Source organism: Emys orbicularis, chromosome 2 (genome assembly GCF_028017835.1).
Source record: "Emys orbicularis isolate rEmyOrb1 chromosome 2, rEmyOrb1.hap1, whole genome shotgun sequence".
NCBI classification, from domain to species: Eukaryota; Metazoa; Chordata; order Testudines; family Emydidae; genus Emys; species Emys orbicularis.
Window position 1 is genome coordinate 4749750 of NC_088684.1, and position 22533 is coordinate 4772282.

Below are 22533 nucleotides of genomic sequence, written 5' to 3' on the forward strand. Positions count from 1 at the left end.
CCCCCATGCACCGGGTGCAACTTTCCCCGCTGAGCCTTTGAACGGCACACACCATTCGATCTATTCAGTAACCCGGCCCCGTCCCAGCTCCAGCGGGAGGCGAGCGGCTCCCCGCTTTGCAGGCGGGCTGCGCCGGGCAGATCCTGGGCCCCTTGGGCGGGCGCAGCCGAGCCCCCGCCGGGCAGGGCCAGCCCCGCGCCGCCGGTGCATGGACTGAGATGGCCTCGGAGCTGGCCATGAGCGGCGAGCTGCCCACCAGCCCGCTGGCCATCGAGTACGTCAACGACTTCGACCTGATGAAGTTCGAGGTGAAGAAGGAGCCGCCCGAGGCCGAGCGCTTCTGCCACCGCCTGCCCGCGGGCTCGCTCTCCTCCACCCCGCTCAGCACCCCCTGCTCCTCGGTGCCTTCCTCGCCCAGCTTCTGCGCGCCCAGCCCCGGCGGGCAGCCGGGCCCCGGCGCCGCCCCGCACCCGGGCAGCGCCGGCAAGGCGCCGCTGGAGGATCTCTACTGGATGTCGGGCTACCAGCACCCGCTCAACCCGGAGGCGCTGAACCTCACCCCGGAGGACGCGGTGGAGGCGCTGATCGGCAACCCGCACCCGCTGCACGGCTACGAGGGCTTCCGCGGCCAGGGCTTCCCCGGCGAGGAGGCGGCCCCGGCCGGGCACCACCACCACCACCACCCGCACCACCACCACCACCACGTGGCGCACCCGCACGCGGCGCACCCGCACCACCACCTGCGGCTGGAGGAGCGCTTCTCGGACGAGCAGCTGGTCAGCATGTCGGTGCGGGAGCTGAACCGCCAGCTGCGGGGCTTCAGCAAGGAGGAGGTGATCCGCCTCAAGCAGAAGCGGCGCACGCTGAAGAACCGGGGCTACGCCCAGTCCTGCCGCTACAAGCGGGTCCAGCAGCGGCACATCTTGGAGAACGAGAAGTGCCAGCTGCAGGGCCAGGTGGAGCAGCTCAAGCAGGAGGTCTCCCGGCTGGCCAAGGAGCGGGACCTGTACAAAGAGAAGTACGAGAAGCTGGCCGGCCGCGGCTTCCCCCGGGAGCCGCCCCCCCCAGGCTGCCCCCAAAGCCTCGGCCGAGTTCTTCATGTGAACGGGGAAGGGGGGGTCCTCGCCCTCCCCAGCTCCCGCCGGGACTCGCCCGCCGTGTCCATAGAGGGGCTGGCTGCTGTACATAGACTCGTGTTCTTGTGTGTGTCTCCGGGCTGCCAACAAACTCACCCAGCAGGCGCGCACCCCGTGCAGGGCAAGGTCCCCCCCGCTTGCGTCTCCTTCCCTCCCCGCCTGGGCTGCCCACCAAAGCTTCAGCCCCGCTGTGAGCTCGCCTCCGTTCCAGCCGGAGCCCCGGGGTCCTGCCCGTTCCCCCAGCGCCTCCTCCTGCAGTTGTACGTCTCTAGGACTTGGAGAGGCGAGGCAGCAAGGTGCGAGCCGCCTCCAAACACCGTCACACGCTCACTCCCGAGTCTTAAAACATTGTGATCACGAAAACTTTAAAAAAAAACCACCCCCCCCCCCAAGATCAGACAAAGCTTTGGCTGGTGGGAGAGACAAACTGAACTTTCAAAGACTTGAAGCAATAGGGGGGGAAATGAGCAAACCTCTGAAATTTTTTTTCCTCCTGGAAAACTGGGTAACCAACCAAAATCGTTTTGGGAGAAAAGGTGCATCATAATGAAATCCTCCTATATACTCTTCTTAATAATCGTACTAATTAATAAAGCAGCACCCAAGGAACTCCGCAACTTAGCTGTGGTTCTTAGAAGACTTTTTAAGCAATCCTGCATGCAGGACATGTATGGTATTTCAATAATCTCCCCTTCTTTTCTACTAGAACAGATGAAGAAAAAGCATGATCCAGTTTTTTTTTTCTTGGTAATATTTTTGTTTGTTTTTTCCCAACGGTCAGTTTTTAGTTTGCAGCACTCTTTTTGGGTGCATCTTAAATAACAAATAGTCTTAAAATGTTTGCAAAGTGATGTTTTCTCTCTCAGTGGAACAGTGCAGCAAAACACTCACAAAAGGGACTGGAATATATATCTTGGGACTTCAGACTCCAAAAAAGAGTTGAGTTTACCTGCTTTTTATCTCCTTCCTTTTCTTACTAATAATTCTTGTTGTTGTTTTAAAAAGGAAACCTGAGCCAGACTTAACTTATTTAAAGGTGTCCACTTGTACATATGTAGAATTTAGTTAGTTTTTTGCCCTTTTTTTTTTCTGAGCCTATATTTTGCTTGGTGATTTAAGAAAAAAAAAAAACTTAAAAAAAAAAATCACAAGTCTTAATGAAAGTTTGTATGTAATAGCATGCAAATAATATAAGAATTAATTAATTTAATTATGTTGAAAAAGCCGAATGCACTATATACAGGAATCAATTGGATTAAATAATACTGTTTTATAGAGATTTAAAATTATCTATGCTGTTAAAAATATTGGAAAAAAGTTAACATTCTAAGATGACCTGAAAGGCAATATAGTAATATATGGACTGCAATCAGTTGGCTGCTATATCACTATGCACCAGATTTATTTATTAACCCCTGGGAAACAATATTATTTTAACCTTGATGATTTAAAAAAAGAAAAGAAAATGCACATTATTTCTTGCAAAAAAAAAAAAAAAAGCAATCTTGCAATTATGCTTTGTGTGAAAGTAAAAAAAAAAAAATGCATAGCAGTTGGGGTTTTTAACAAGTTGCTTATTTTAAAAAAGGAAATCTTAGGGAAAACTGTAAAAGTCTTAAAAACAAACAAACCACGTGTGAACTGGTGCATTTTAGGTGCTGCTTGTGCAAAGCATTTTAAATAACCAGTTTGTTTCAATTTCTGATGGTTTTAACTGTGTTGCATCAAGATAGAACTTATATTCATCTAGAGCTTCAGTTAAGTCTTTTTATATAAACTGCTGTTGAGCCTTGTGGGCTATTGCAACCTCAAAAACACCTATATCTTTTTTTTGTTTTGTTTGTTCTTTGAATTGTTTCCTTTGTGTTCAGGCATCAATGCAAAAATTCATTTTAGCTTTCATTTGCTACGGACGAACGAAAAATAAATCTCTTTAGACATACCTATCTTTTTTTGCCTTCCTAGTTTTTGTAGGGAGGGGACATCATTTGAAATTTTTGCACTGGTGACAGTGGTGATTGTCTCTTTCGGATTAGATGTTTGGGGGAAATTAAAGCACACTCGTTTCTTTGCTTTGTGTACCAGAAAGAAATGTGATGGATTAATCCAAATGTGAGTTTGAGTTTAAATACAAAGGCAGGGAAATATATGCAATCGCAAACCTTGGACTGTGAATGAATAGTTAGGAAATTATTTTAACTTTGTTTTGGTGGCTATAGATGAAACCGTGTAAACTCCCACATTAAAAATTCGTTTTCCAGTTTAAAAAATTAACCCAAAAAATTGATATATTTGGAAAGCATGGTAAAAATTGACACTTTTTTTTAAACAAATGCATCAATATTTTGTCCATTTTTAAAGATGCACTTTCTTATTCTTGTGGGTGATGTTTAGCTTTCTAGTTTAGTTTAAAGGACAGCACTTTAAAAATACAGTTGGTGTGTTTGGAGAAGCAAGATATTAATGGTAAAAAAATACGTTTAGGCTCATAATTTTTCTTCCCAAGTTTTCATCTATGGGGGGAAAATTTTGAAAACATTTTAGTGCTATTTCTGGTACTTTTTCATTTCCAAAGATTTGGTGTGAAATAATTTTAAAACCTCACAGTTTATTAGCCTGATTTATTTTTTGTTTAAATGCTGAAAAATTAAATTTTGGGAGAGAGTCCTTGGAATTAAGTGGTGGTTTTACACTTTGAAAGAAAAAAAAATCAGAAACACTTTATCTGACTCATTCAATATATGGGATATGCTTTGTTTAAAAAGTTTGTTTTTAAAAAGGACTATTAAATTGAACATTTTTTAAGTGCATGTTTTACATCTCCATTTTAATTTTCAGAGTGCTGAGATTTAGAATGATAAAGGATTTGATCAGAAATCGGAGCATTTTTTCCGCACTTACCAGTGAAATAATTTTCTTTTTAAACAAAGAATTATTTCCACACCAAACGAATGCTCTCAATAGTGTTTAATGCTGTCTCTCTCTGATACCCAAATCAGTCCATTGACTGACTTATTTTAAATGGCAATAAATGGTTTAATTTCCCCTTTTGGATATTGTTTAAGAATTTTTAATTAAAAAAAAAAATCCTCCCCAAACTAATATGTTAAACTGCACTTTAAAAATAGAAGAACAAGCAGTGAATGGCTTTAAATTACTATAAAATGACCAGAAATATAGTGGATTTAATTTGTTTGTTAAACATGCCTGTGGTGGCGATCCTCACGGGAGGGAATCTTTTGGGTGCCAATTAAAATCCCCAGTACTAATTGATTTTTTTTTTTTGTGTGCTAAACAAATGGGAAAAAATCTGAGTGTTTCAAATATTTAAAAAAATAAACCAGAAGGCTTCTGCTTTGGCACAAACTCTCCCCCCCCCCCCCCCCCCGCCCCGGTCCCTTTTTCAGTCTGATTTTTGAATTGTTCCCCAGTTTCTCTGAGTCTGGCGGGCTTGCTTTAGACTTTGTGCTGCTTCACTTTGCAGATGCGAAATGGATCGCTGGCTGGAGGCTTTGGTTCCATTTCAGGGTGCAGAGTTGGAAAGCCGTTCCCCGAGGACAGTCTCCTTGGCCTGGAGGAAGAAGGGTTTTTTTTGCTTGAGGGAAGCTGAAATGGACGCTTGGCATCTGTTCGGCATCGCACCAGTTTTATTTAATGGGAGGGGAAAATGGCAATAAATGTGACGCTGGGACTGAGGATGGAGGGTGAATGGGAGCGTGGCAATGCTGCTGGTGCGGCTGCCTGCCTGGCACCTTTTATAGATCAGTCACAGAAGTTAAAGATGGGAAAGACTGATTAGCTCATCCAGTTCATTCTCTTGGCCAGGACAGGCTTGGTCTGTATTGTTCTTTCCCCTAGTGCTTTATCCAGCCTAGTTTATCTAACCCAAGCGAGGGGGCATCCACCCTGAATACTCAGCCTAAATTTCTCCCCTTGTTAATTTCCCTTCCAGTTCGATCCCCTCCCACCGTCCTAAATATTGTGGGCATTTCTCTCCCCGAATCGTTCAGCTCCTTTTTAGGCAAATATTTGTTGCCTCATGATATGGACAGTTAACGAGATTCCTTTTTTTTTGTGGATTTGCAGGCGCCCTGTGTGTGTGTGTGTGTGTGTGTGTGAGAGAGAGAGAGAGATTGTTGTGTGTCCGCTACAGACTAGATCGGAATCTCGAAATCCAGAGGTTTAATATCCACAGAGAGAGAGATCCATATGCTATATAGATAAGGGCCTAATCCTGATTCTGCTCCGACATCCTGGTGAATTTTGCTACTGACTTCAGTGGGAGCAGGATTGGGCCCTGAACATATAGAAAGACGCTCTCTAGGAAAGTAAAAATGTAAGATTCCTGCAAAACCTGCCGGTGCAGGTTGAGCACGCGAGTATCCCTGGCAAAGATGGGGGGAAACACATCAGTCAGTCCATCCCAGAATTGTTTTCTGTCTTCTTGGTGTCTTTTTACCATGTGGAAGTCCGTGTCCCCCCCCCCCCACACACACACACACACCCCACGGGGATTCGGACAGTGTTAATGGCATGGTTTCTCTCAAATGGACAGGGCAGGGCCTGGGTAGGTGTAATTTGTGCTGGACTTGGGTCAGTCTTTCGGATTTGATGAACGGCCGCAAGTGTTAACAACGAGGAAGCCTTTTGGGAAGGAAACTGGCGCTGTTTCTTTTAAAGCCAGGGAACGGATACCAGCTTTGATCATCGAATTTCGTCTTGTAAATTGCACCACTTGCTGCTTTGCCTATTTTTTTGTTTTGTTTTGTTTCAGGGCCCTTCCCTGGTGGTGATGACCCTGAAGCCTTTTTTTTTTTTAGTTTTTATTCAATTCTAGTTTAATTTCCCCATTTCATTGTGAGACGGTGACTGTGGGTTGTCAGATCCCCAACGTTTACTTAGTCTATGCTGGGTCCCAAGCCCCTGCAATAGAAGTCCCTCGTCATTCCCCTGCATCTTTCCACCCTTAACCCCCACCTCTGCGTTTTCAGCCAGCGGTCCCGGCCCAAGCCAGTGGGTGTTACTAAATAAGGAGAGCGGAAAAGTTGGTGAGGGAAAGGGGTTTCACTCTAGGAGAGGGGCTTCCCCCTCCCCCACCATAATGACTTGAGACTCATTAGCTCCGAAGCAATCACTCTTTAGGCGAGCGACTGAAAATGAAGCTGCGTGACAGCAGCCCGATTGGAGTTGATAGGACTTTAAAAGTGTGTCTCTGAAAACAAAGGCTAGGAAAGTTTTCACACCCACAAAGAAGGGGTTTGTAATATTGCCCGTCTTTGGGCTAGATCATCTTCTGGTGAAAATTAGGTTGGCTCCATTGTGGATCTGACTCTCTGTTTGGATTGTGTCCCATGTGATCTAGCCGCTTTCTCTGTGTGTGTGTGTGTGTGTGTACATGGTCCTCCGTGAATCATGTACACTTACTCCCTTGCACTCCACTGAGATCAGTTAACTTCACATTTGGCAATTTTACTGTGGGTGCGTGTGCGCATATGATATTCAAGCATTAATTAACTCCATGGATTCCCCATTACAATCCAGTCTTTTTTAAGTAGCGTACCGGTCATTCAGCTGCCTATAGACCAGTCAATAGTCACTTAGTCTAGTTGCTTATTGAGTGAGAATATCTCGTGCTCGGATAGGCCCAGGAACTGTGACTACTTCTTCCGCAGAAGGAATAGTTGAGTTGCTTTTTGGCCGTTCTTTAGCTTGAAATCTATCGGCGAATATTTCTCCCCTCTATTACATGCGATTTAGTATTAACATGACTGTCTTCACTCCCCCATCACACCCCTGCTCAAGGGCATGGCCCACAGGAGCAGAATAAAAGACCAAATACAATTTAATCCGGTTCAATCCGGACTTGCTTGCGCTTCGTCTCTGGGCTGAGCTGGGACCTTGCTTCCCAGATCACCCAATGAAACCACAAGCCCTTAGAGCGTCTGAGTGAGCAGAAATCTTGACTTACACAGTGACTCCATTGTACCTTTTGGGTTAAAGTGTGACAACTCCCTTTTCCGTGCCCCCACGTCCGATGGACATTGGTGGCGGTCTCCCTGCTGTAGTGCGTTCTCTGTGACAACGGCGGTTGGCGTTAGCCCTCAGCTTACCATAATATACTATCCAAGGAACTGCGGGACATGAAGTTAATTGATCTCAGCGAAGTGTGTGTGTGTGTGTGGGGGGGGGGAATGTAAATGATTTGTGTAAGGCGATGTGGCCTCATTTCAGAGAATGGGGTTTCGGAGAAAAGACGTTCCGAAAATCGAGGTCTGATCCAGACACAGCGTCGGCGTGGGTCATGCCTACGCAGGGCACGGTAGCGACACAACTTGCCTATATATGTGTGTATATGCCCCATATATTTATAGACACACGCCAAGCGGACTGGTACGCTAGTCAATTACCGAAATCTTCCGGTTTAATTTTCAGAGTCCAGCTCTGCCTGGCACAGGGCAGGGGGAGTGTGTCGAACAGTTCCTGCCTCGTTACTGGCACACAAAAGAGAGAGTTACATAAACAGTGACATTTTCCATCCCGTCTCTCTGTGTATATTCATGCGCTCTATTTATTTCTTATTAGTAAGGGGCAAACCCTGCCCCCCGCCCCGTCCTTGAGAGTTGTGGTCCCTCTCCCTCTCCCTCTCTCTTTGAATCTTTAGCTCTGGAGCTAAACACTTGCTTTGTTTTTGAACTGGGTAATTTGTGGCCAAACCCGCTGTGAGGAAGTAACAGGAATAAAGCTCGAGGGAATGGAGCAAATCAGGACACGGCCCAGTGAAAGAAGAACTGCGTCGAGTCAGGTCAGAAACCCAGCTCGCTGGCCATCCCGGGATACAGGACAGCCCCGTGCAATGCACAATGCATTCATTCGCAGGGCAGAAACTCCTGGGTTTTAGCTCATGGTTAGGCTTCCTGGCTCCAAGTGCTCCCATCGTCACTTGGCCTGCGTGATTGCTGCTGCTTTTCTCAGCACACTGACAAAATATCCAGTGGGAGTGGGCCCGATTCTGCTCCTGTTGAAATCAATGGGAGTTTTGCCATTGATTCTGATGGGAGCGGAGCTGAGCCCAGATGCATTTCCTGAGCAGCCCGAGAGATTTGAGAAATACCCAGTGATTTCTCCTTCTCTGTGCATGGCCTGAGCTCTCAGTGCTGGGGAATGGGCACTGGCCTCCTGCTTCAGACTCTGGGAACCAGGGGGTCAGGGCTGAAATGTTTCTGCCCCTATGTTGGTGCCTGTTTATTCACCAGCACCTACCTAACGAACGCAGGAGCCTTTTGTGGGGGTCTGATTCTTGCAGCTCTGCTGGGTGGGGTGGGGGGAATGTGTCTAATAATTTTTAGCAATTTCCATCCCTAGACCTCAGACCACTTCACAGGGGCGGGTACCCACCGCTGCCCCATTTTACAGATGGTGAAACAGGCAACAGAAGATGAAGCGAGTTGCCTAAGGCAACACGGCAAGTCGGTGGCCAAGCCAGGAATAGAAGCAAGGCCTCCTGACTCCCTGCGGAAATGGAACGGGAACGTATCAGCTCCCACCCAGTGCAATCGGCCTCTCGGCGGCCCTAGAGGGGGTGCCATGGTACGCCAGTTCCCTGGGGCTTGCCCCCCACTTTGCCGACCCACCCGACTTCCGAGAAGGTTGTTGACAAAAGCGAGTCCTAGCTTCCATTGCCAAAGGTGATGGTGTCGGCTGACCCCCTGTGTAACACAGGCCCGAGAACGGCTCCCAGTCATTCCTAGAGCAGGTCTTCTAGGAAAACAGCCAAGCAATCCACCGTGCTTCAGTGGCGAGTAACCCCACTCTCTGCTAGAAACAGCCCTTGGTTTTCACCTACCCAGGAACCCCCTTTCCTAACTGCGTCTAAGCTGCTCTTTAAGTCACAGTCCTTTTTTGGCCGGCGGGCGAGAGGCTGGGAGGCTTGTCCATGTATCCAAGACCCCCACGACTGAGTTCCGGACAGGTTCCAGGGGCAGGCCTGGTGCGGGGGGAGGGGAGAGGAGGCGTTAGGGGAGATGACCAGTCCCCTTGCAGCAGCAGCAGCTGTGCCTTTTCGGTCTCTGGTTTATTTTTTTCCCAATGTTGTCCCTGAAACTTGCCTCCAAAAAAGGAAAGGGCTGTGACTGTGTGGTGTGCCCATGTGTGGGGCAGGGCGGGTGCCCTGTGGATTCCTCTCTGGCCTTGCATCCCAAGCATGGCCTTGTAGCCGGAGCCGCATTGTTCGCGCCGGGCTGTTTCGGAGTTGCCGTGCCGCCAATAGCGGCTGGTGAGCCAGCCTCAGACGGATTCAAATGGAGTTTGAGGCAAAGGTTCCGGCCAGGCCTAACCAGACTCCGATCCTACGGAGGTGGAAGGAAGCCTGCTCGTCACCACCACCTTCCCTAGCAGTCCGGGATTGGGCCCTACGCTCTAGTCTCGCTTGAGACACTGAAAACAAGACAACACCCCGGCTCCGTTTTCTCCCAACCACTTTGCCCAGCCCTACCCCCCTCCCGCTACCGGGCTGTCCCCTGGCCTCGCATTAGAAAGCACCCTCCAGGCTGCAATTCAAAACTGATCACAAGCGTCAGCACAACCACCAACAACTGCCTGGTTGGGCGTAGACGAGCGTAACCCCTCAATGCTGCCGCAGCTCTAGCCCTGCCTGTTTCAGTCCTGGGTTAATGTGATGCCTTTGCATACAGCAAAAGAAAGCATACGCCACGTTTCCCCCCCATTAAACTTCAGCAGGCTGGCGCGTGGGCCAGTCTCTCGGGTCGCCGGTTTCCTTAGGAGTCTTAGGGTGAGGGCGGGAACGGAGACTTTTCCCCATAGAAATAGAGGGGCTTCCATGCCAATGGCTTAAGGACAGGGCTTAATTTGTAATGAAAGAGGTGCCGGGGCTAAAGCAATTTATTGACTTTCATAACTGACGGCAAGCCTAGAGGTGCCGGGGCTATGAACTTCCAAGCCTAGAGGCGCCGGGGCTATGAACTTCCAAGCCTAGAGGCGCCGGGGCTCGGCCCAGGCATGACCCGGCACAAATTAAGCCCTGTTTAATGAACCTAGTGCCGATATGCTTTGGCACAGGGGCGAGTGGTTGTGTCTGAAACATGGTGCTTCCAAAATTCAAACCCCTCCCCTGTCCGTAAAGTTTTGTTGATTTTAACCACAGGGAGGTGGTTTGGGGCTGGCACAAGACTAATGTCTTTTATTTGAAATTGCGAACGACAGTTTGACAGGTTTGAATCTCCCAATGCACGGAGCGACGCCAACAAATGACCCAGTAGAATGAATAGCCACCACTTCCCCCACCCTAACCCCCGGGAGTGGAACAGTTCAGCTAAAAATTCTTTTTGCCCGAGTTGGGTCAGTGTATTACAGATGGCAGATTCGGATCCACCTCTTCAATTTCTCTCTCCTTCGTAGACAACAGATTCTTCTTTCCTCCGCTGTGTAATGCCAATAATAAATGGAGGTGAGGGTGAAATCACATCTATAAAGCGTGTGTCCCCCTCCCTCTCACGACAAGCTAGAAAGTCCCAAACCACACTGGATGCCTCTCTTAAGGGATGTAAATCTCATTTGGGGGTTAGAAAAATGCAGGGGTTTCCGCTGCCTTCTCCAATTCTCCCCCCCCCCCCCCAACTAAAGGCACTGTGCTAGTTTCCCCCCTCCCTTGCTGAAATCTGCTGAGCTCCCCCCTCCCCCGATATTAGTTGTGTATTTTGCCTGTAAGATCATCCCCCTTCAGCATTTTCTCCCTAGCTACAATATTATGACTATCATACAGTATTGTATACGCCTGCACACAGACAATATGCTGGAAGAAGTCTCTTGGGTCATTAGGCTTTCTTCTCTTCTCCCCCCTCCCCCCCCCATCTATCGCCAAGTTTTCCATGTGTAAAAAGAGCCTTGTGTTCAATGCACAAAACTGCTTGTGCAAATTGTCCTTGGAAAACACCCCAACTATGTGAGCGATTTTCCAGGCACACAACGGTATGTGCATTCTCAGCTTGCTCCCCTAGGCCTGGGTTTCCCGCCCCCCGCCCTCCCCGAACACACATGCCCACAAGCTTGAGAGCGGCTAGCGAGCTGGTGCGCACACATCTGTCCACCCGGAGCAGAGGGGAATTGGTTTGAGCGCCTCCTGCTTAATCCACCAACAGCCGCTGGTTCCCCAGAGTGCCGCTGCCTGGGAGTTTGGTGCAGGCCGCGCGCGGAGTGTGATTTATCCTCCCCTATAGATTGTGTGGAACTCCCCTGATGGGGTCCAGTCGTGTAACAGGCTGCAGCGAGTTACCAGCCCCTCCCTTCCTCTGGCCATGCACCCAGCTCTCGCTGCGGCTTCGCTTCCTTCTTCCCCCTCGAAATCCTGCCCGAGTCAGCTCCTGGGGGTTTGGCCAGCCTCCCCGTTGAAAATAGCCCCCTTAATAATCCAGCCCTGACTCCGGCTCTTGGAATGGAACAATATTATTTTAAGCTCTCCTGGCTGTCGACAGGGGCCAGCCAAGATCCTGGCCTGGCTCAGCCCCAATGCAGGGCAGGCTGCGCTCCAGTTTGCAGAGAATTCTCCTGCTGTCTGTGTCCCCTGCCCCCTCCGTGGAGGGGGACAGGCTGGGTGAGTTTTGCAGCCTCCTTGGCAGGCCGCACAGCCTTTGGCAGCTGCTGGAGTCCTGACGGGCCGGGGGAATTCTTCTGGCCTGAACAAGCGAGGCTGGGATCCTGCTCTCCGCGCACTCGCCCCAGGCAGAGAGCAGATTCTGGGCCCCGTTGGGGGTGGGGAGGGGAAGCACTCCGTTTAACCCTTGGAGCGCCACTGTCTGGATCGGTCAGACGAGACCTTAAAAACCAGCATCCTGGGGATCCATGGCTCTGAGTGTGGGCGTTCGAGGGCTTTCCCCGTGTCCTGGTCTGGATTTCCCCTCCCGCTCAGAATGCTGGCCACCTGGCTGCTCCATGCCACATGCGGGGTGGCTGCATTTCCCAGCTCCCCGGTGGCCCGTGGCTGCGGGCGGAAAGGCGCTGTAGAAGCAACGGCCAGAGTGGGCACGATTCACAGAGGCCACGTTGACCCCTGGGCTCTGAGCGCCGGCGGGAAGGCGAGCGTTCAGATGCTCCCGGGGCCTTTATCCGCTTCGGGCGGGGATGGGGCAGGCGAATGACAATGCCCCCGAGTTTGAGCCCAATTCCAGGCCGGCGTGTGAGGTTCCCATCAGGTCGCTCTCCCCAGGCTGGGTCTGAGCAAGGGGCTGCGAGCAGCAGTTGCCCTTCAGAGCTCGGTTCCCAAGGGCTCCTTGCTGCTGGCTTGTAAGTTCCCTCGGGAATCCTCTCCCTGGATATTAGCCTGCAGTGTCCATGCTTTTGGCAGGGCTAAGAGGAGCTGTGACCTTTCTCATTGCCCTGGATCACGTGCCTCCTGCCACCTAACCCCGCCTTGGGCAGTGTCTTCTTCCCCAGCTCTTCCCTCACCCTCCCTAGCTAATCACTAGCCCCCGGCACTGTCCGCACAGGGGTAGTGCTGCAGGAACAGCATCACCTGCAATGTCACCCATGCCAAAGGGGGCCTCAGTTTCCCCCGAGCGAAGCCATCATGTGGAAGGGGCAGTAGCCCCTCTGGTTTCCCTTCATCTCGTGCTTCGCTTTGGAAGAGCCCTAGGGGACTTTGGAGTTTGCAGCGTTCTTGTGCGTTGCACGTCCGTCTGCTGGGGAGCAGGCGGAGCACGGGGTGAGTGGTGTTGGTGGAGCAATGAGTTGGGGGCATCTCTCTGACCTGCACCCCGTGAATGTGGCTCTGTCTTGTTGCAGAGAGAGTGGAGTGAGCACGCCATGGCTGTGATGGTAATGCAGGAGACACCTGTCACGGACTCACAGATCATGCCCACTCTTGGCCCCGTGCGGTCCGTGAGGGGTGCCCTTTTCAGTGAGGGGGTCCACTCTCTCTTGGGATCAGGCCCCTCCACCTCCTGGAGCCGCACCTCTCTGAGCCGTAGCACGTCTGTCTCTCGCTGTGGGCCCCCTCAGGGAGTCCACTCACTCTGGACCCCCGAGGCCTCCACCCCCTAAAGGGGTTGATGCAACCCTGTTCTCTAGCCCGGAGTGACTCTCAGCCAGCGTAAAACAGGAGGGTTTATTGGGCATTGAACACAGCACAGGAAACTCTCAGGGCCTCAGGCCCCTGAACCCGGGTACCTCAGTTGAAGAGTAAAATGTGCACAGTGGACAAGACACCCTGAAACTGGTGAACTAGAGGGCCACACGCAGACAGGGCCTGTGCAAATTCTTCCAGCGGAGCCAGCCTGCCCTTCCAGTCCCGGGCTCCCCTCCCTACTCTGCCAATACTTCCTGAACCTACCCTGCACCATCACCTGCTATACCAGCCCAGGGCTCCCCCAACTCTGCAGCCCACCCCCTGCTCCTCCAGTCCTGGAGGCTTTGTTGGAGAGAGACTGCCAGGCATGGTGACTTGATGGTGTCTCTTAGGGGCTGGCCAAAAATCCCCTGGGGCCCAGATGGGGTGGCCCCATAAGTCATTCCCACTGGCAGCCACGCTCCCTCGTTGAGCTGAGGACTCGAGTGGACTGAGGCTAGGACATTAGCCCCTCCGCATGTTGGAGTCAGCGTGGAGGACTAAGACGTCTTACAGCTGACAGGAGCGCTCTCCAGCTTTCCCTGCATGTTTGCATCAGGCTGTTGTGTAGGCCGGGCCTGTTTTCATCCTCCCTCGGGCTGCAACTCTGAAGGATGCTCCTTAGGGCTTTGAACGCCTGGCGTCAATGGGAGCGAGATCAGGCCTTAGAGACTCATCCCAGCGGCTGGGTCATTTCAAACTAGGATGGACGAAGCACCGGAGAAAGTGCCGTAGGGAACTCCTGCGGATGACTGATGACGAACGTGGCTTCTTCCATGGGAGGCTTTTCTAGGGCTTTCCAAGCTTTCATTAAGCCTCACCAGAGGTGTGGAGAGCAATTTTAAAGGGCCACTGTCAGCTTAAAATCACAGGCCAGATCCCCAGCTGGTGTAAAGGGACATAGCTCTACCGAAGTCAATCCAGTGATGCTCCCTCACGCCAGCTACGGATCTGGCCCCCCAGACTGTGAATAAATGGATTGTTGCCCCTGCATAACGGGCATCACCTTGTATTACTGAAGTGGAAAAGACTCTAAACGTTCAGTTTTATTTTTCACTGTGTCTGCCCTTTGCACGTCTCCGCCTTTGGACAAGGGAGAGCAGTGACGTCAGTTTCACGCTGGTTTACGATCAGTTTCACGTTCTGGTTGGGAGTCCTGCAGTTTATTGGTTTAAACAACTGCTTTCAGATCTGTGCTGAGGTGTGGAAACCTTTGGGCTGGTCCTAGATTGTAGTACAAAATTAAATTGTTGCACATGGAGGAACTGGGACTTGGAGAGGTGAAGTGACGTCTCCAAGGTCAGGCTGTAGGTAGGTCAGTGATAGAGCGAGGAGTAGACCCAGCTCTTATGACTTCCACTCCTGTACTTTAACCACAAGAGCAACCCAGCCTTGCCTATTGGATCTGACTAAATGACCTAACTGAGCTTTCCCATCTCAAATGTCCGTGATGCTCTGAGACGGTGCATCGTGAGCGTGCGCTAAATATATTGTTCTCTGTGTGCAAAACACATGTCATCTCGCACGAATGATTAGACAAATCATTGTAGATACCCAGATTTTGCAAATAAGCGGACAACCAAGATAAAACAATCGATGATGCACCACAAAATACACTTTGCTCGTTCATTTGCCAAGTGTAGCTTCAGTTTTAATTATTGATACTAATATTCCCTAGTTATACGACTGAATGTACTGCAGTGTATTTTGCAGAAGTCATGACGTCTTAGTAAAATGAGAGCATCCTACGACACTCGGCTATTAAATTGTTGCCGAGAAGCAGGGCGAGGAGACTGTTTGGGATACGTGGATTATGGAACTTGTGAACTCGAGAAGACTGAATAAACACTAACGAAGTTTGATCGTATATTATAAAATTATTTTAACTGCTAACGGTGATGGGGTTGTTTACGAACGGAGTTATACTGATGTAAATCTGGAGTATAACTCCATTGGCTTCAGTGGAGTTACTCTGGATTTAAACCAGCATAACTGAGACCAGGAGCTGGCCAATGAGAGAGTATGTATTTGTGTATATAACCCTGAGATGCTGTTTTGATTATGTATTTTGCCCTACACACTTTTTTAATTTTCTCCAGTTCTTTGAATTCTGTTTTTGTTTAGATATTGTTTTTACACCTCCCCACAGCATGCCTGCCTCCTACCCCCCGCCCCCCCATTATTTATACCTAAAAAACAAACTGTCAGACACGTGAGACATGTTGCTTTGTGGCCTGTCGAGAAACAGAGTTAATTTGATTTTGATTGATCGTGGGTTTGAGAGGTGTTCGTTTCATCAGTTTTCAAACGGACCTGTGGCAGTCTGCAGGTCGGTCTGTCTGTCTGTCTGTCTCTCACTACATGCAAACCAATGTTTAGCAAAGCGCACCACTGTGTGTCCAAGGAGGAAGGCATCAAGCAGACTTGCAGTTAGGACCAGTTCTGCTGCACTAACCCAATAAGTTGTAAATCCACAAACAGGCAACCCCCCTTCAAGAAACAGGGTGTAGCCATGTTAGTCTGTATCTACAAAAACAACAAGGAGTCTGGTGGCACCTTAAAGACTAACAGATTTATTTGGGCATAAGCTTTCGTGGGTAAAAACCCACTTCTTCGGATGCATAGAGTGAAAGTAAAGATATTTATGGAGAAAAGGGGCCATAAAGTAAATGCAAATGGTAGAAGATACTTGGTCCAAAGTTCTTTTTTTTTTTCATCAGCCTTCGAGGGAAACTCTCAAGGAGTCTAAATGAAAACAAAAGTTTGACACCTAAACAGTTTTTAAAGAATAAAAAAACTCTTGACTTTTTTTAAAAAATGGTCGTTTGAGAGTAAGTGAAGTTATTTGTAGATGGGGCGAGAACTGAGCCTTCTTTAGCTGTCCTGTAACCTGGATCATCCCTTGGACCCAGGTGTCATGTGAATCAGAAAGTGAAACTGACCAGAAACTGACCATGAAGTTGGCCAGGCTAGCTTTTCTGTCCATACTGAGTGAAGAACAAAGGGTGAACAAAATACAACTCTAATGGGCTTTTTTGTAAGCTTCTTTCTGTTTTAATAATCTCAGCTGAGTTTAGTAACCAATAGGGAATTTTCCTGGAAAGCCCTTTTATTTTATTGTTGCTTTATGCACACAATAAACACAAATAAGTGCACTGTTTCCAACCCCAGACACTAAACAATCATGAGCCTGGCCCTGCAAAATCATGGCATTGGCTAAAAAAGCATGAAATTAAAAAACTCACATTCTGAGTTGTTTTCATTTACCTTCTTGTTTTGAAACCCTTAAGAAGCACTTGAGTCACATTTTTCCTTCCTTAAAAAATGAAACTCCCATATATTCCCATGACTCCAGCAGCTGGGGCTTGCAGCACTGTAGTGGTTCCATTTGTTTATAATAATCTATCTGTCCAATCTATTCTGCACCCATTGTCGTGGTACAATATTTCAGCATCTTGTCCAGTTGGGTGATCCTGAACAAGGAAGAAGAGGCCACATGTGAAAATGGAAGATAAACGTGGAGACCAAAATTTTCAAAGGTAAGTGCCTGGAATGACTTCCTTCCTCTGTTTAGATTGCAAGGACTGGCTCTTAAGCCATGTCTACACGGCACACTTCTTTCGGCAGCGGGCAGGAGAGTACGTACTCGGGTGGCCCCCCCAGTATAGGTTTAAGTAGCTCTGTGTATGGTGAGGCCTGGCTGAGTAGAGAACAGGCTCTACCAGCCCACTTCCCGTCTACACTGCTGTTTTTAGCTGGTTGGTGTCCTGCTGCCTCCCTGCTGCAGAAAAAGCCTCCGGCAGCAGGGACAGGCTTCAACAGTGGGGAAGAGCCTGTCGCTGACACGTTAGTACACACCGCAGCGTGGATGCAGCCTGCTTTTCACTGCCATGTGTAGCTACACGTATCCTACACGCCACCGGAAGTGGTGTGTGGGGTAGACGTAGCCTTCCTTTGTGTGTGCAGTGCTCAGTGTAATCGGGTCGCACTCTGTGCCGTGGCTTCTAGGCACGGCTGCAATACAAATCATGACTAATGTGCCTGAGTACGAATTTACGTGCCTAACGTTAGCCATCTACATTTGATAACTGTGTGGTCAGAGCTGCTATTACTATATCGCCCAAAGCAAGTGAGGTGCTTTACTGACCATGAATACAGGGTCCCTGCCCTGAAGGCCTTGCAAGTCTATTTTCTGTTTCCTAAAATGCCCCAATGTAGATAGGGGTTTGTCTTTAAATAGTATAAAGTCTTGCTAGGCAGCTCTTGAAAAGGAATCTGGTATTTTTAACAGAGGGAATCCGAGTTTGCGTTTGTCCTGTGTGAATCCAGTATGCGACACATGCACATGGTGTTTTGAATGCCCTCTAGTGGTAATATTATTTATACATTTCTCGGTATAGGAAATGGCCTTTTCTAACTTATTTATCTGGAATCCATAGTGGAAAGATCTGGGGAGGGGGGTGTATATTTGCAGCTGGGAGGAATAAAACTGGTTACTTTTTAGTAGCAAACTTTAAGGTCTCTCCCTTTCCTTAGAAAACAAAGAAAAACTTCCCAAATCCTACAGGAGCAGAATATTATCACACCAGTAATTTAAAATGATCTCTCTCGCCCCATCCCAGCTAATGTAAAAAAATAAAAATGCTTTACTGAATGATCTTGTGTATGTGCATGCTACCTCCCACTCCTGGATGGAATCAGAACTGCTCAACTACATGTGACCCTATCGAAGTCAATAAGCCGGTGTATTAGAGGGAAATTAGAAGGGTTAAAAATGGATTTCGAAGAGCTAATAGCTAAAGATGTAAAAACAAACAAGCAATTCTTTAGGTATATCAAAACCAGGAAGCCTGTGAAAGAATCCGTGGGTCCATTACATCATGGGGTCAAAGGGACCAATTAAGAAAAATAGGGACATCGCTGAGAAAGTCAATGATTTCTTTGCATCAGGCTTCACTGCAGAGGATGTGGAGGAGATATCTACCCCGATTTGCTCTTTCCTGATAATAAACATGAGAGCCTCTCAGAGATGGAGGTATCAGAAGCAAAAGAATTTGTTGGAGCAAATTTATAATTTAAAAACCAGTAAGTCACCAGGCCCACATGGTCTGCTCAAGAGTTCTGAGGGAGCTTAAATATGAAACAGCTGAGCTGCTAACAAAAATATGCACCCACTCTTTAAAAACAGCCACTGTTCCTGAAGTGTGGAGAGTCAGAGAATCATAGAAGATCCGGGTTGGAAGGGACCTCGGGAGGTCATCTAGTCCAACCCCCTGCTCAAAGCAGGGCCAATTCCCAACTAAATCATCCCAGCCAGGGCTTTGTCAAGCCGGACCTTAAAAACCTCTAAGGAAGGAGATTCCACCACCTCCCTAGGTAACCCATTCCAGTGCTTCACCACCCTCCTCATGAAATAGTGTTTCCTAATATCCAACCTAGACCTCTCCCACTGCAACTTGAGACCATTACTCCTTGTTCTGTCATCTGCCACCACTGAGAACAGCCGAGCTCCATCCTCTTTGGAACCCCCCTTCAGGTAGTTGAAAGCAGCTATCAAATCCCCCCTCATCCTTCTCTTCTGGAGAGTAGTGTCTGTTGTACCCATATTGGGGAAAAAAGGCTAGGGAATTCTAGACCAGTAAGCATTACAGCTATACCTGGCAAACTGGTTGAAACTATAATAAAATTCAGAATAACAAAACACCTGGAAGATCATGGCATGATAGGGCCTAACCAGGATAGTTTCTGCAAAGAGAATCATGTCTCACTGATCTCTTAGAATTCCTTGAACATCTCAATAAAATGGTGGATAAAGGCAAACTGGATGAAGTAATTTATTGAGCCCTCCAAAAGGGGATAGCTCAGTGGTTTGAGCATTAGCCTACTAAACCCAGGGTTGTGAGTTCAATCCTTGAGGGGGCCACTTAGGGATCTGGGGCAAAATCAGTACTTGGTCCTGCTAGTGAAGGCAGGGGGCTGGACTCGATGACCCTTCAGGGTCCCTTCCAGTTCTAGGAGATAGGATATCTCCATATATTAAAAAAAAAAAAAAAAAAAACACCTTTGAGAAGGTCCCAGGGAAGAGGCTACTAAAGAAGTATCCTAAGTAGTCATGGGGTGAGAGGCAAAGTATTGTCCTGGATGAAGAACTGGTTAAGAGACAGAAAATAAAGAATAGGATTAAATGGTCAGTTTTTATCATGGCAAAAGGTTAACAGCAGAGGCCTCCAGGTGGTCCGGTGTTGGTTAATGTATTTAGTAATGATCTGGAAAGGGGGCGTCTGCAGCGAGGTAGCAAAATCTGGAGATGATACAAAGTTATTTAGGTCAGGACCTGAGAGAACTGCAGAGAGACCTTAGCAACATGCCAGCAAAGGAAATTCAATGTTGGGAAAGGCAAAGTAATGCACGTCGGAGGAAAAAACGTAAATTACGTGTGACGGGACACGTCGCCTCTTGTGAGTGCCTCCTGGAGTCTGGGTGTGGTGCTGCAGTCTGTCCTGCCTCAGGCACCCCCGGTAGGTTCTTGACCTTACTAGATGGGTCTTCAGTGGCTCAGTCCTCGCTCCGGCCAAGTCACAGAGACTAAAATGGATGATCCCTTTCCGGGGTAATAAAAGCCCAGCTGAAAGTCTAAACAAACATCCAGACAAAGGATTCGTCTCTTCCTTTTGGCGTAGTTTTCAGCCTGCTTTCTGGGCTCAGGTCTCAGTCCCTTCCAGGCTAACTTTGAGTCCTTTCCTGCCCTGTTACAGAGCAACTGAGCCGAGGCTGTGTTCCTGGGAGTCCCTCCCGCCCACAGTCCGCCACTCGCTGAAGTTCCCGGCGCTTTGCTCCTTCTCCTGGGCCCTGCAGAGTTCTCCTTAGCTCCTTTGCTGAGCACTGCTCCCAGGGCTCTGTCCCTGGAGATACTTCCTCTTCCCAGGTTCTCCCTGCCCCAGCTCTCCGGCCAGCAAGTTCAGTATCACAGGGTTCAACACAGGGCCCTTGCCAGGGTCTTCAGCCCTGTCTCTGGGCCCTTTAACACTCAGGCGTCTCACCAAGCTTTGTCCCCTTCTTGTGGCTTAGGGCACTTTGCCAGTGGCCGGTGGGGGAACCTGGGCCCGCCCAGTACTCCGGGTCCCAACCCAGGGATCCTGTACATTGCAGCCGCATGCTGCTTCCTTCCGTTCGCTGCTGCTGTTCCCTGGGTCTTTTCCCATGTCGCCTCTTTCTCCTCACCCTGCTGTTCCCTGGGTCTTTTCCCATGTCGCCTCTTTCTCCTCACCCTGAAGTTCTCAAATCTTCCTCCTCCCTGTTGAATGCAACTTGCAAGTACCACCGGAACCCGTCCTCTGGCTCTCTCCTTGAGCGCCTGTGACCAGCCACAACCACCCTTCCTAGCAGCTCTGATCGTGGTCACGAACTGACCTGCTCAGCCCCCGCAGCTCCTTTTATCTGAGCCTGCTGGGCTCTGATTGGCTGCTTCTATGCAGCCTCTCCAGGCAGGACTGCTGGACCCACCTTCACGGCTCCTTTCCTGGGTGGGATGTGGTAGGACCATGGGGCCTCCAGCGGGGGGTCTCGGCCAGGTGCAGCCCATCACACCACTCCTATACTTTGCAGGGTTCTAACGAGCAGGTATCAACCCATGAAAGGGGGCTGGATGTCACTATAGAGAGCCCATCCAGGACCTCTGCTCAGTGTGCACCTGCGGCCCACAAAGCGAACCAGGATGTGAGGGGCATAAAGAATGGGATGGTGAAGAATATTTTAATGCCTTTATGTAAAGCAATGGCTTTAGTGTGTGCAGTAATAATAATACCTACCGCTTAGCAGTAGATAAGAGATTAGCTGCATCAGTAGCTCTCAGAGCCCTTTACACAGGAGGTAAGTAGCCTTATCTCCATTGTACAGTTGGGGAAACTGAGGCACGGGGTGGTAGTGACTTGTTCACGGTCATCCAGCAGGCTAGTGGCACAGCTGGAAATACTGAGTTCCAGGCCAGTGCTCTGTCCACTAGACCACACTGCCTCTCAGTACTGGGCACCCCATCTCAAGGGATATTACAGCATAAGAGCAGACACACTGGGTCAGGCCAAAGGTCCATCTAGCCCAGTACCCTGTCTGCCAACAGTGGCCAGTGCCAGATGCCCCAGAGGGAATGAACAGAACAGGGAATCATCAAGTGATCCATTCCCTGTTGTCCATTCCCAGCTTCTGGCAAACAGAGGCTAGGGTCACCATCCCTGCCCATCCTGGCTAATAGCCATTGATGGACCTATCCTCCATGAACTTACCTAGTTCCTTTTTGAACCCTGTTAGTGTCTTGGCCTTCACAACATCCTCTGGCAAGGAGTTCCACAGGTTGACTGCGTTGTGTGAAGAAACTCTCCCTTTTATTTGTTTTAAATCTGCTGCCTATTAATTTCATTTGGTGACCCCTAGTTCTTGTGTTATGAGAAGGAGTAAATAACACTTCCTTATTTACTTTCTCCACACCACTCATGCACTAGAAGGCATTCAGAGAAGAGCAATGAGAATGATCCAGGGCCTGGAAAAAAACTCCCGTGAAGAGAGATTGGAAAGGTTGAAATTGTTACCTTAGAAAGGAGACTAATAAGGGGGGACAAAAGAGTCTATGAAATCCTGAATGGTCTAGAGAAGGGAGACGGGGAAGTTTGGTTCTCCTTGGCTCATAACACAAGAACAAGAGACACTCAATGAAATTAAAAAGTGGGAAATTCAAAACAAAAAAATGGAAATACTTTTCCACACAATGTGTGATTAAACTATGGAACTCACTGCCACTGGAAGTCATTAAAGCCAAGAATTTAACAAGATGCAAGAAGGGATTGGACATTTATATGGAGATCAGGAATATTCAGAATTATAATTATTTATGATAAAATATCATAGAAGAGATATTAACCCTCCTGTTTCAGGGCTTAAGCCAATCTCTGTATTAGGATGAGGAGACCTAATGTGGGGGGCAGATTACCCCATATCTGCTACTATGGGGTATTCCTTCCTGTGAAGCAGCTGGTGTAGGCCACTGTCAGAGACTGAAGACTGGACTAGATGGGCTATCAGTCTGATCCGGTCTGGCAATTCATATGTCATAAGCCCTATACTGCTAACAGTTAAGGGGGATTTTCCTTTAGATCACCTACTAAGGGCCTCCTGTGCTTTTGGGACGGGAGGATCTGACTCCTGTCTCTGCTGGCATGCTGTTCTGAATGACCCCGGACTGCATCAGAGTGAGCTAGTGAAGCCTGAGGTGACCACAGAGTAGCATTTTTG

General features: G+C 48.9%; 1 protein-coding gene across 1 annotated transcript; it reads left to right on the plus strand.

The window, feature by feature from the left end:
* The first annotated feature begins 218 nt into the window (after window positions 1-218).
* Window positions 219-1104, plus strand: MAFA (MAF bZIP transcription factor A). The gene is given in 2 exon segments (XM_065399567.1): window positions 219-1057; window positions 1059-1104. Coding segments are annotated over 2 exon segments (885 nt in total).
* The last annotated feature ends 21429 nt before the right edge of the window (window positions 1105-22533 follow it).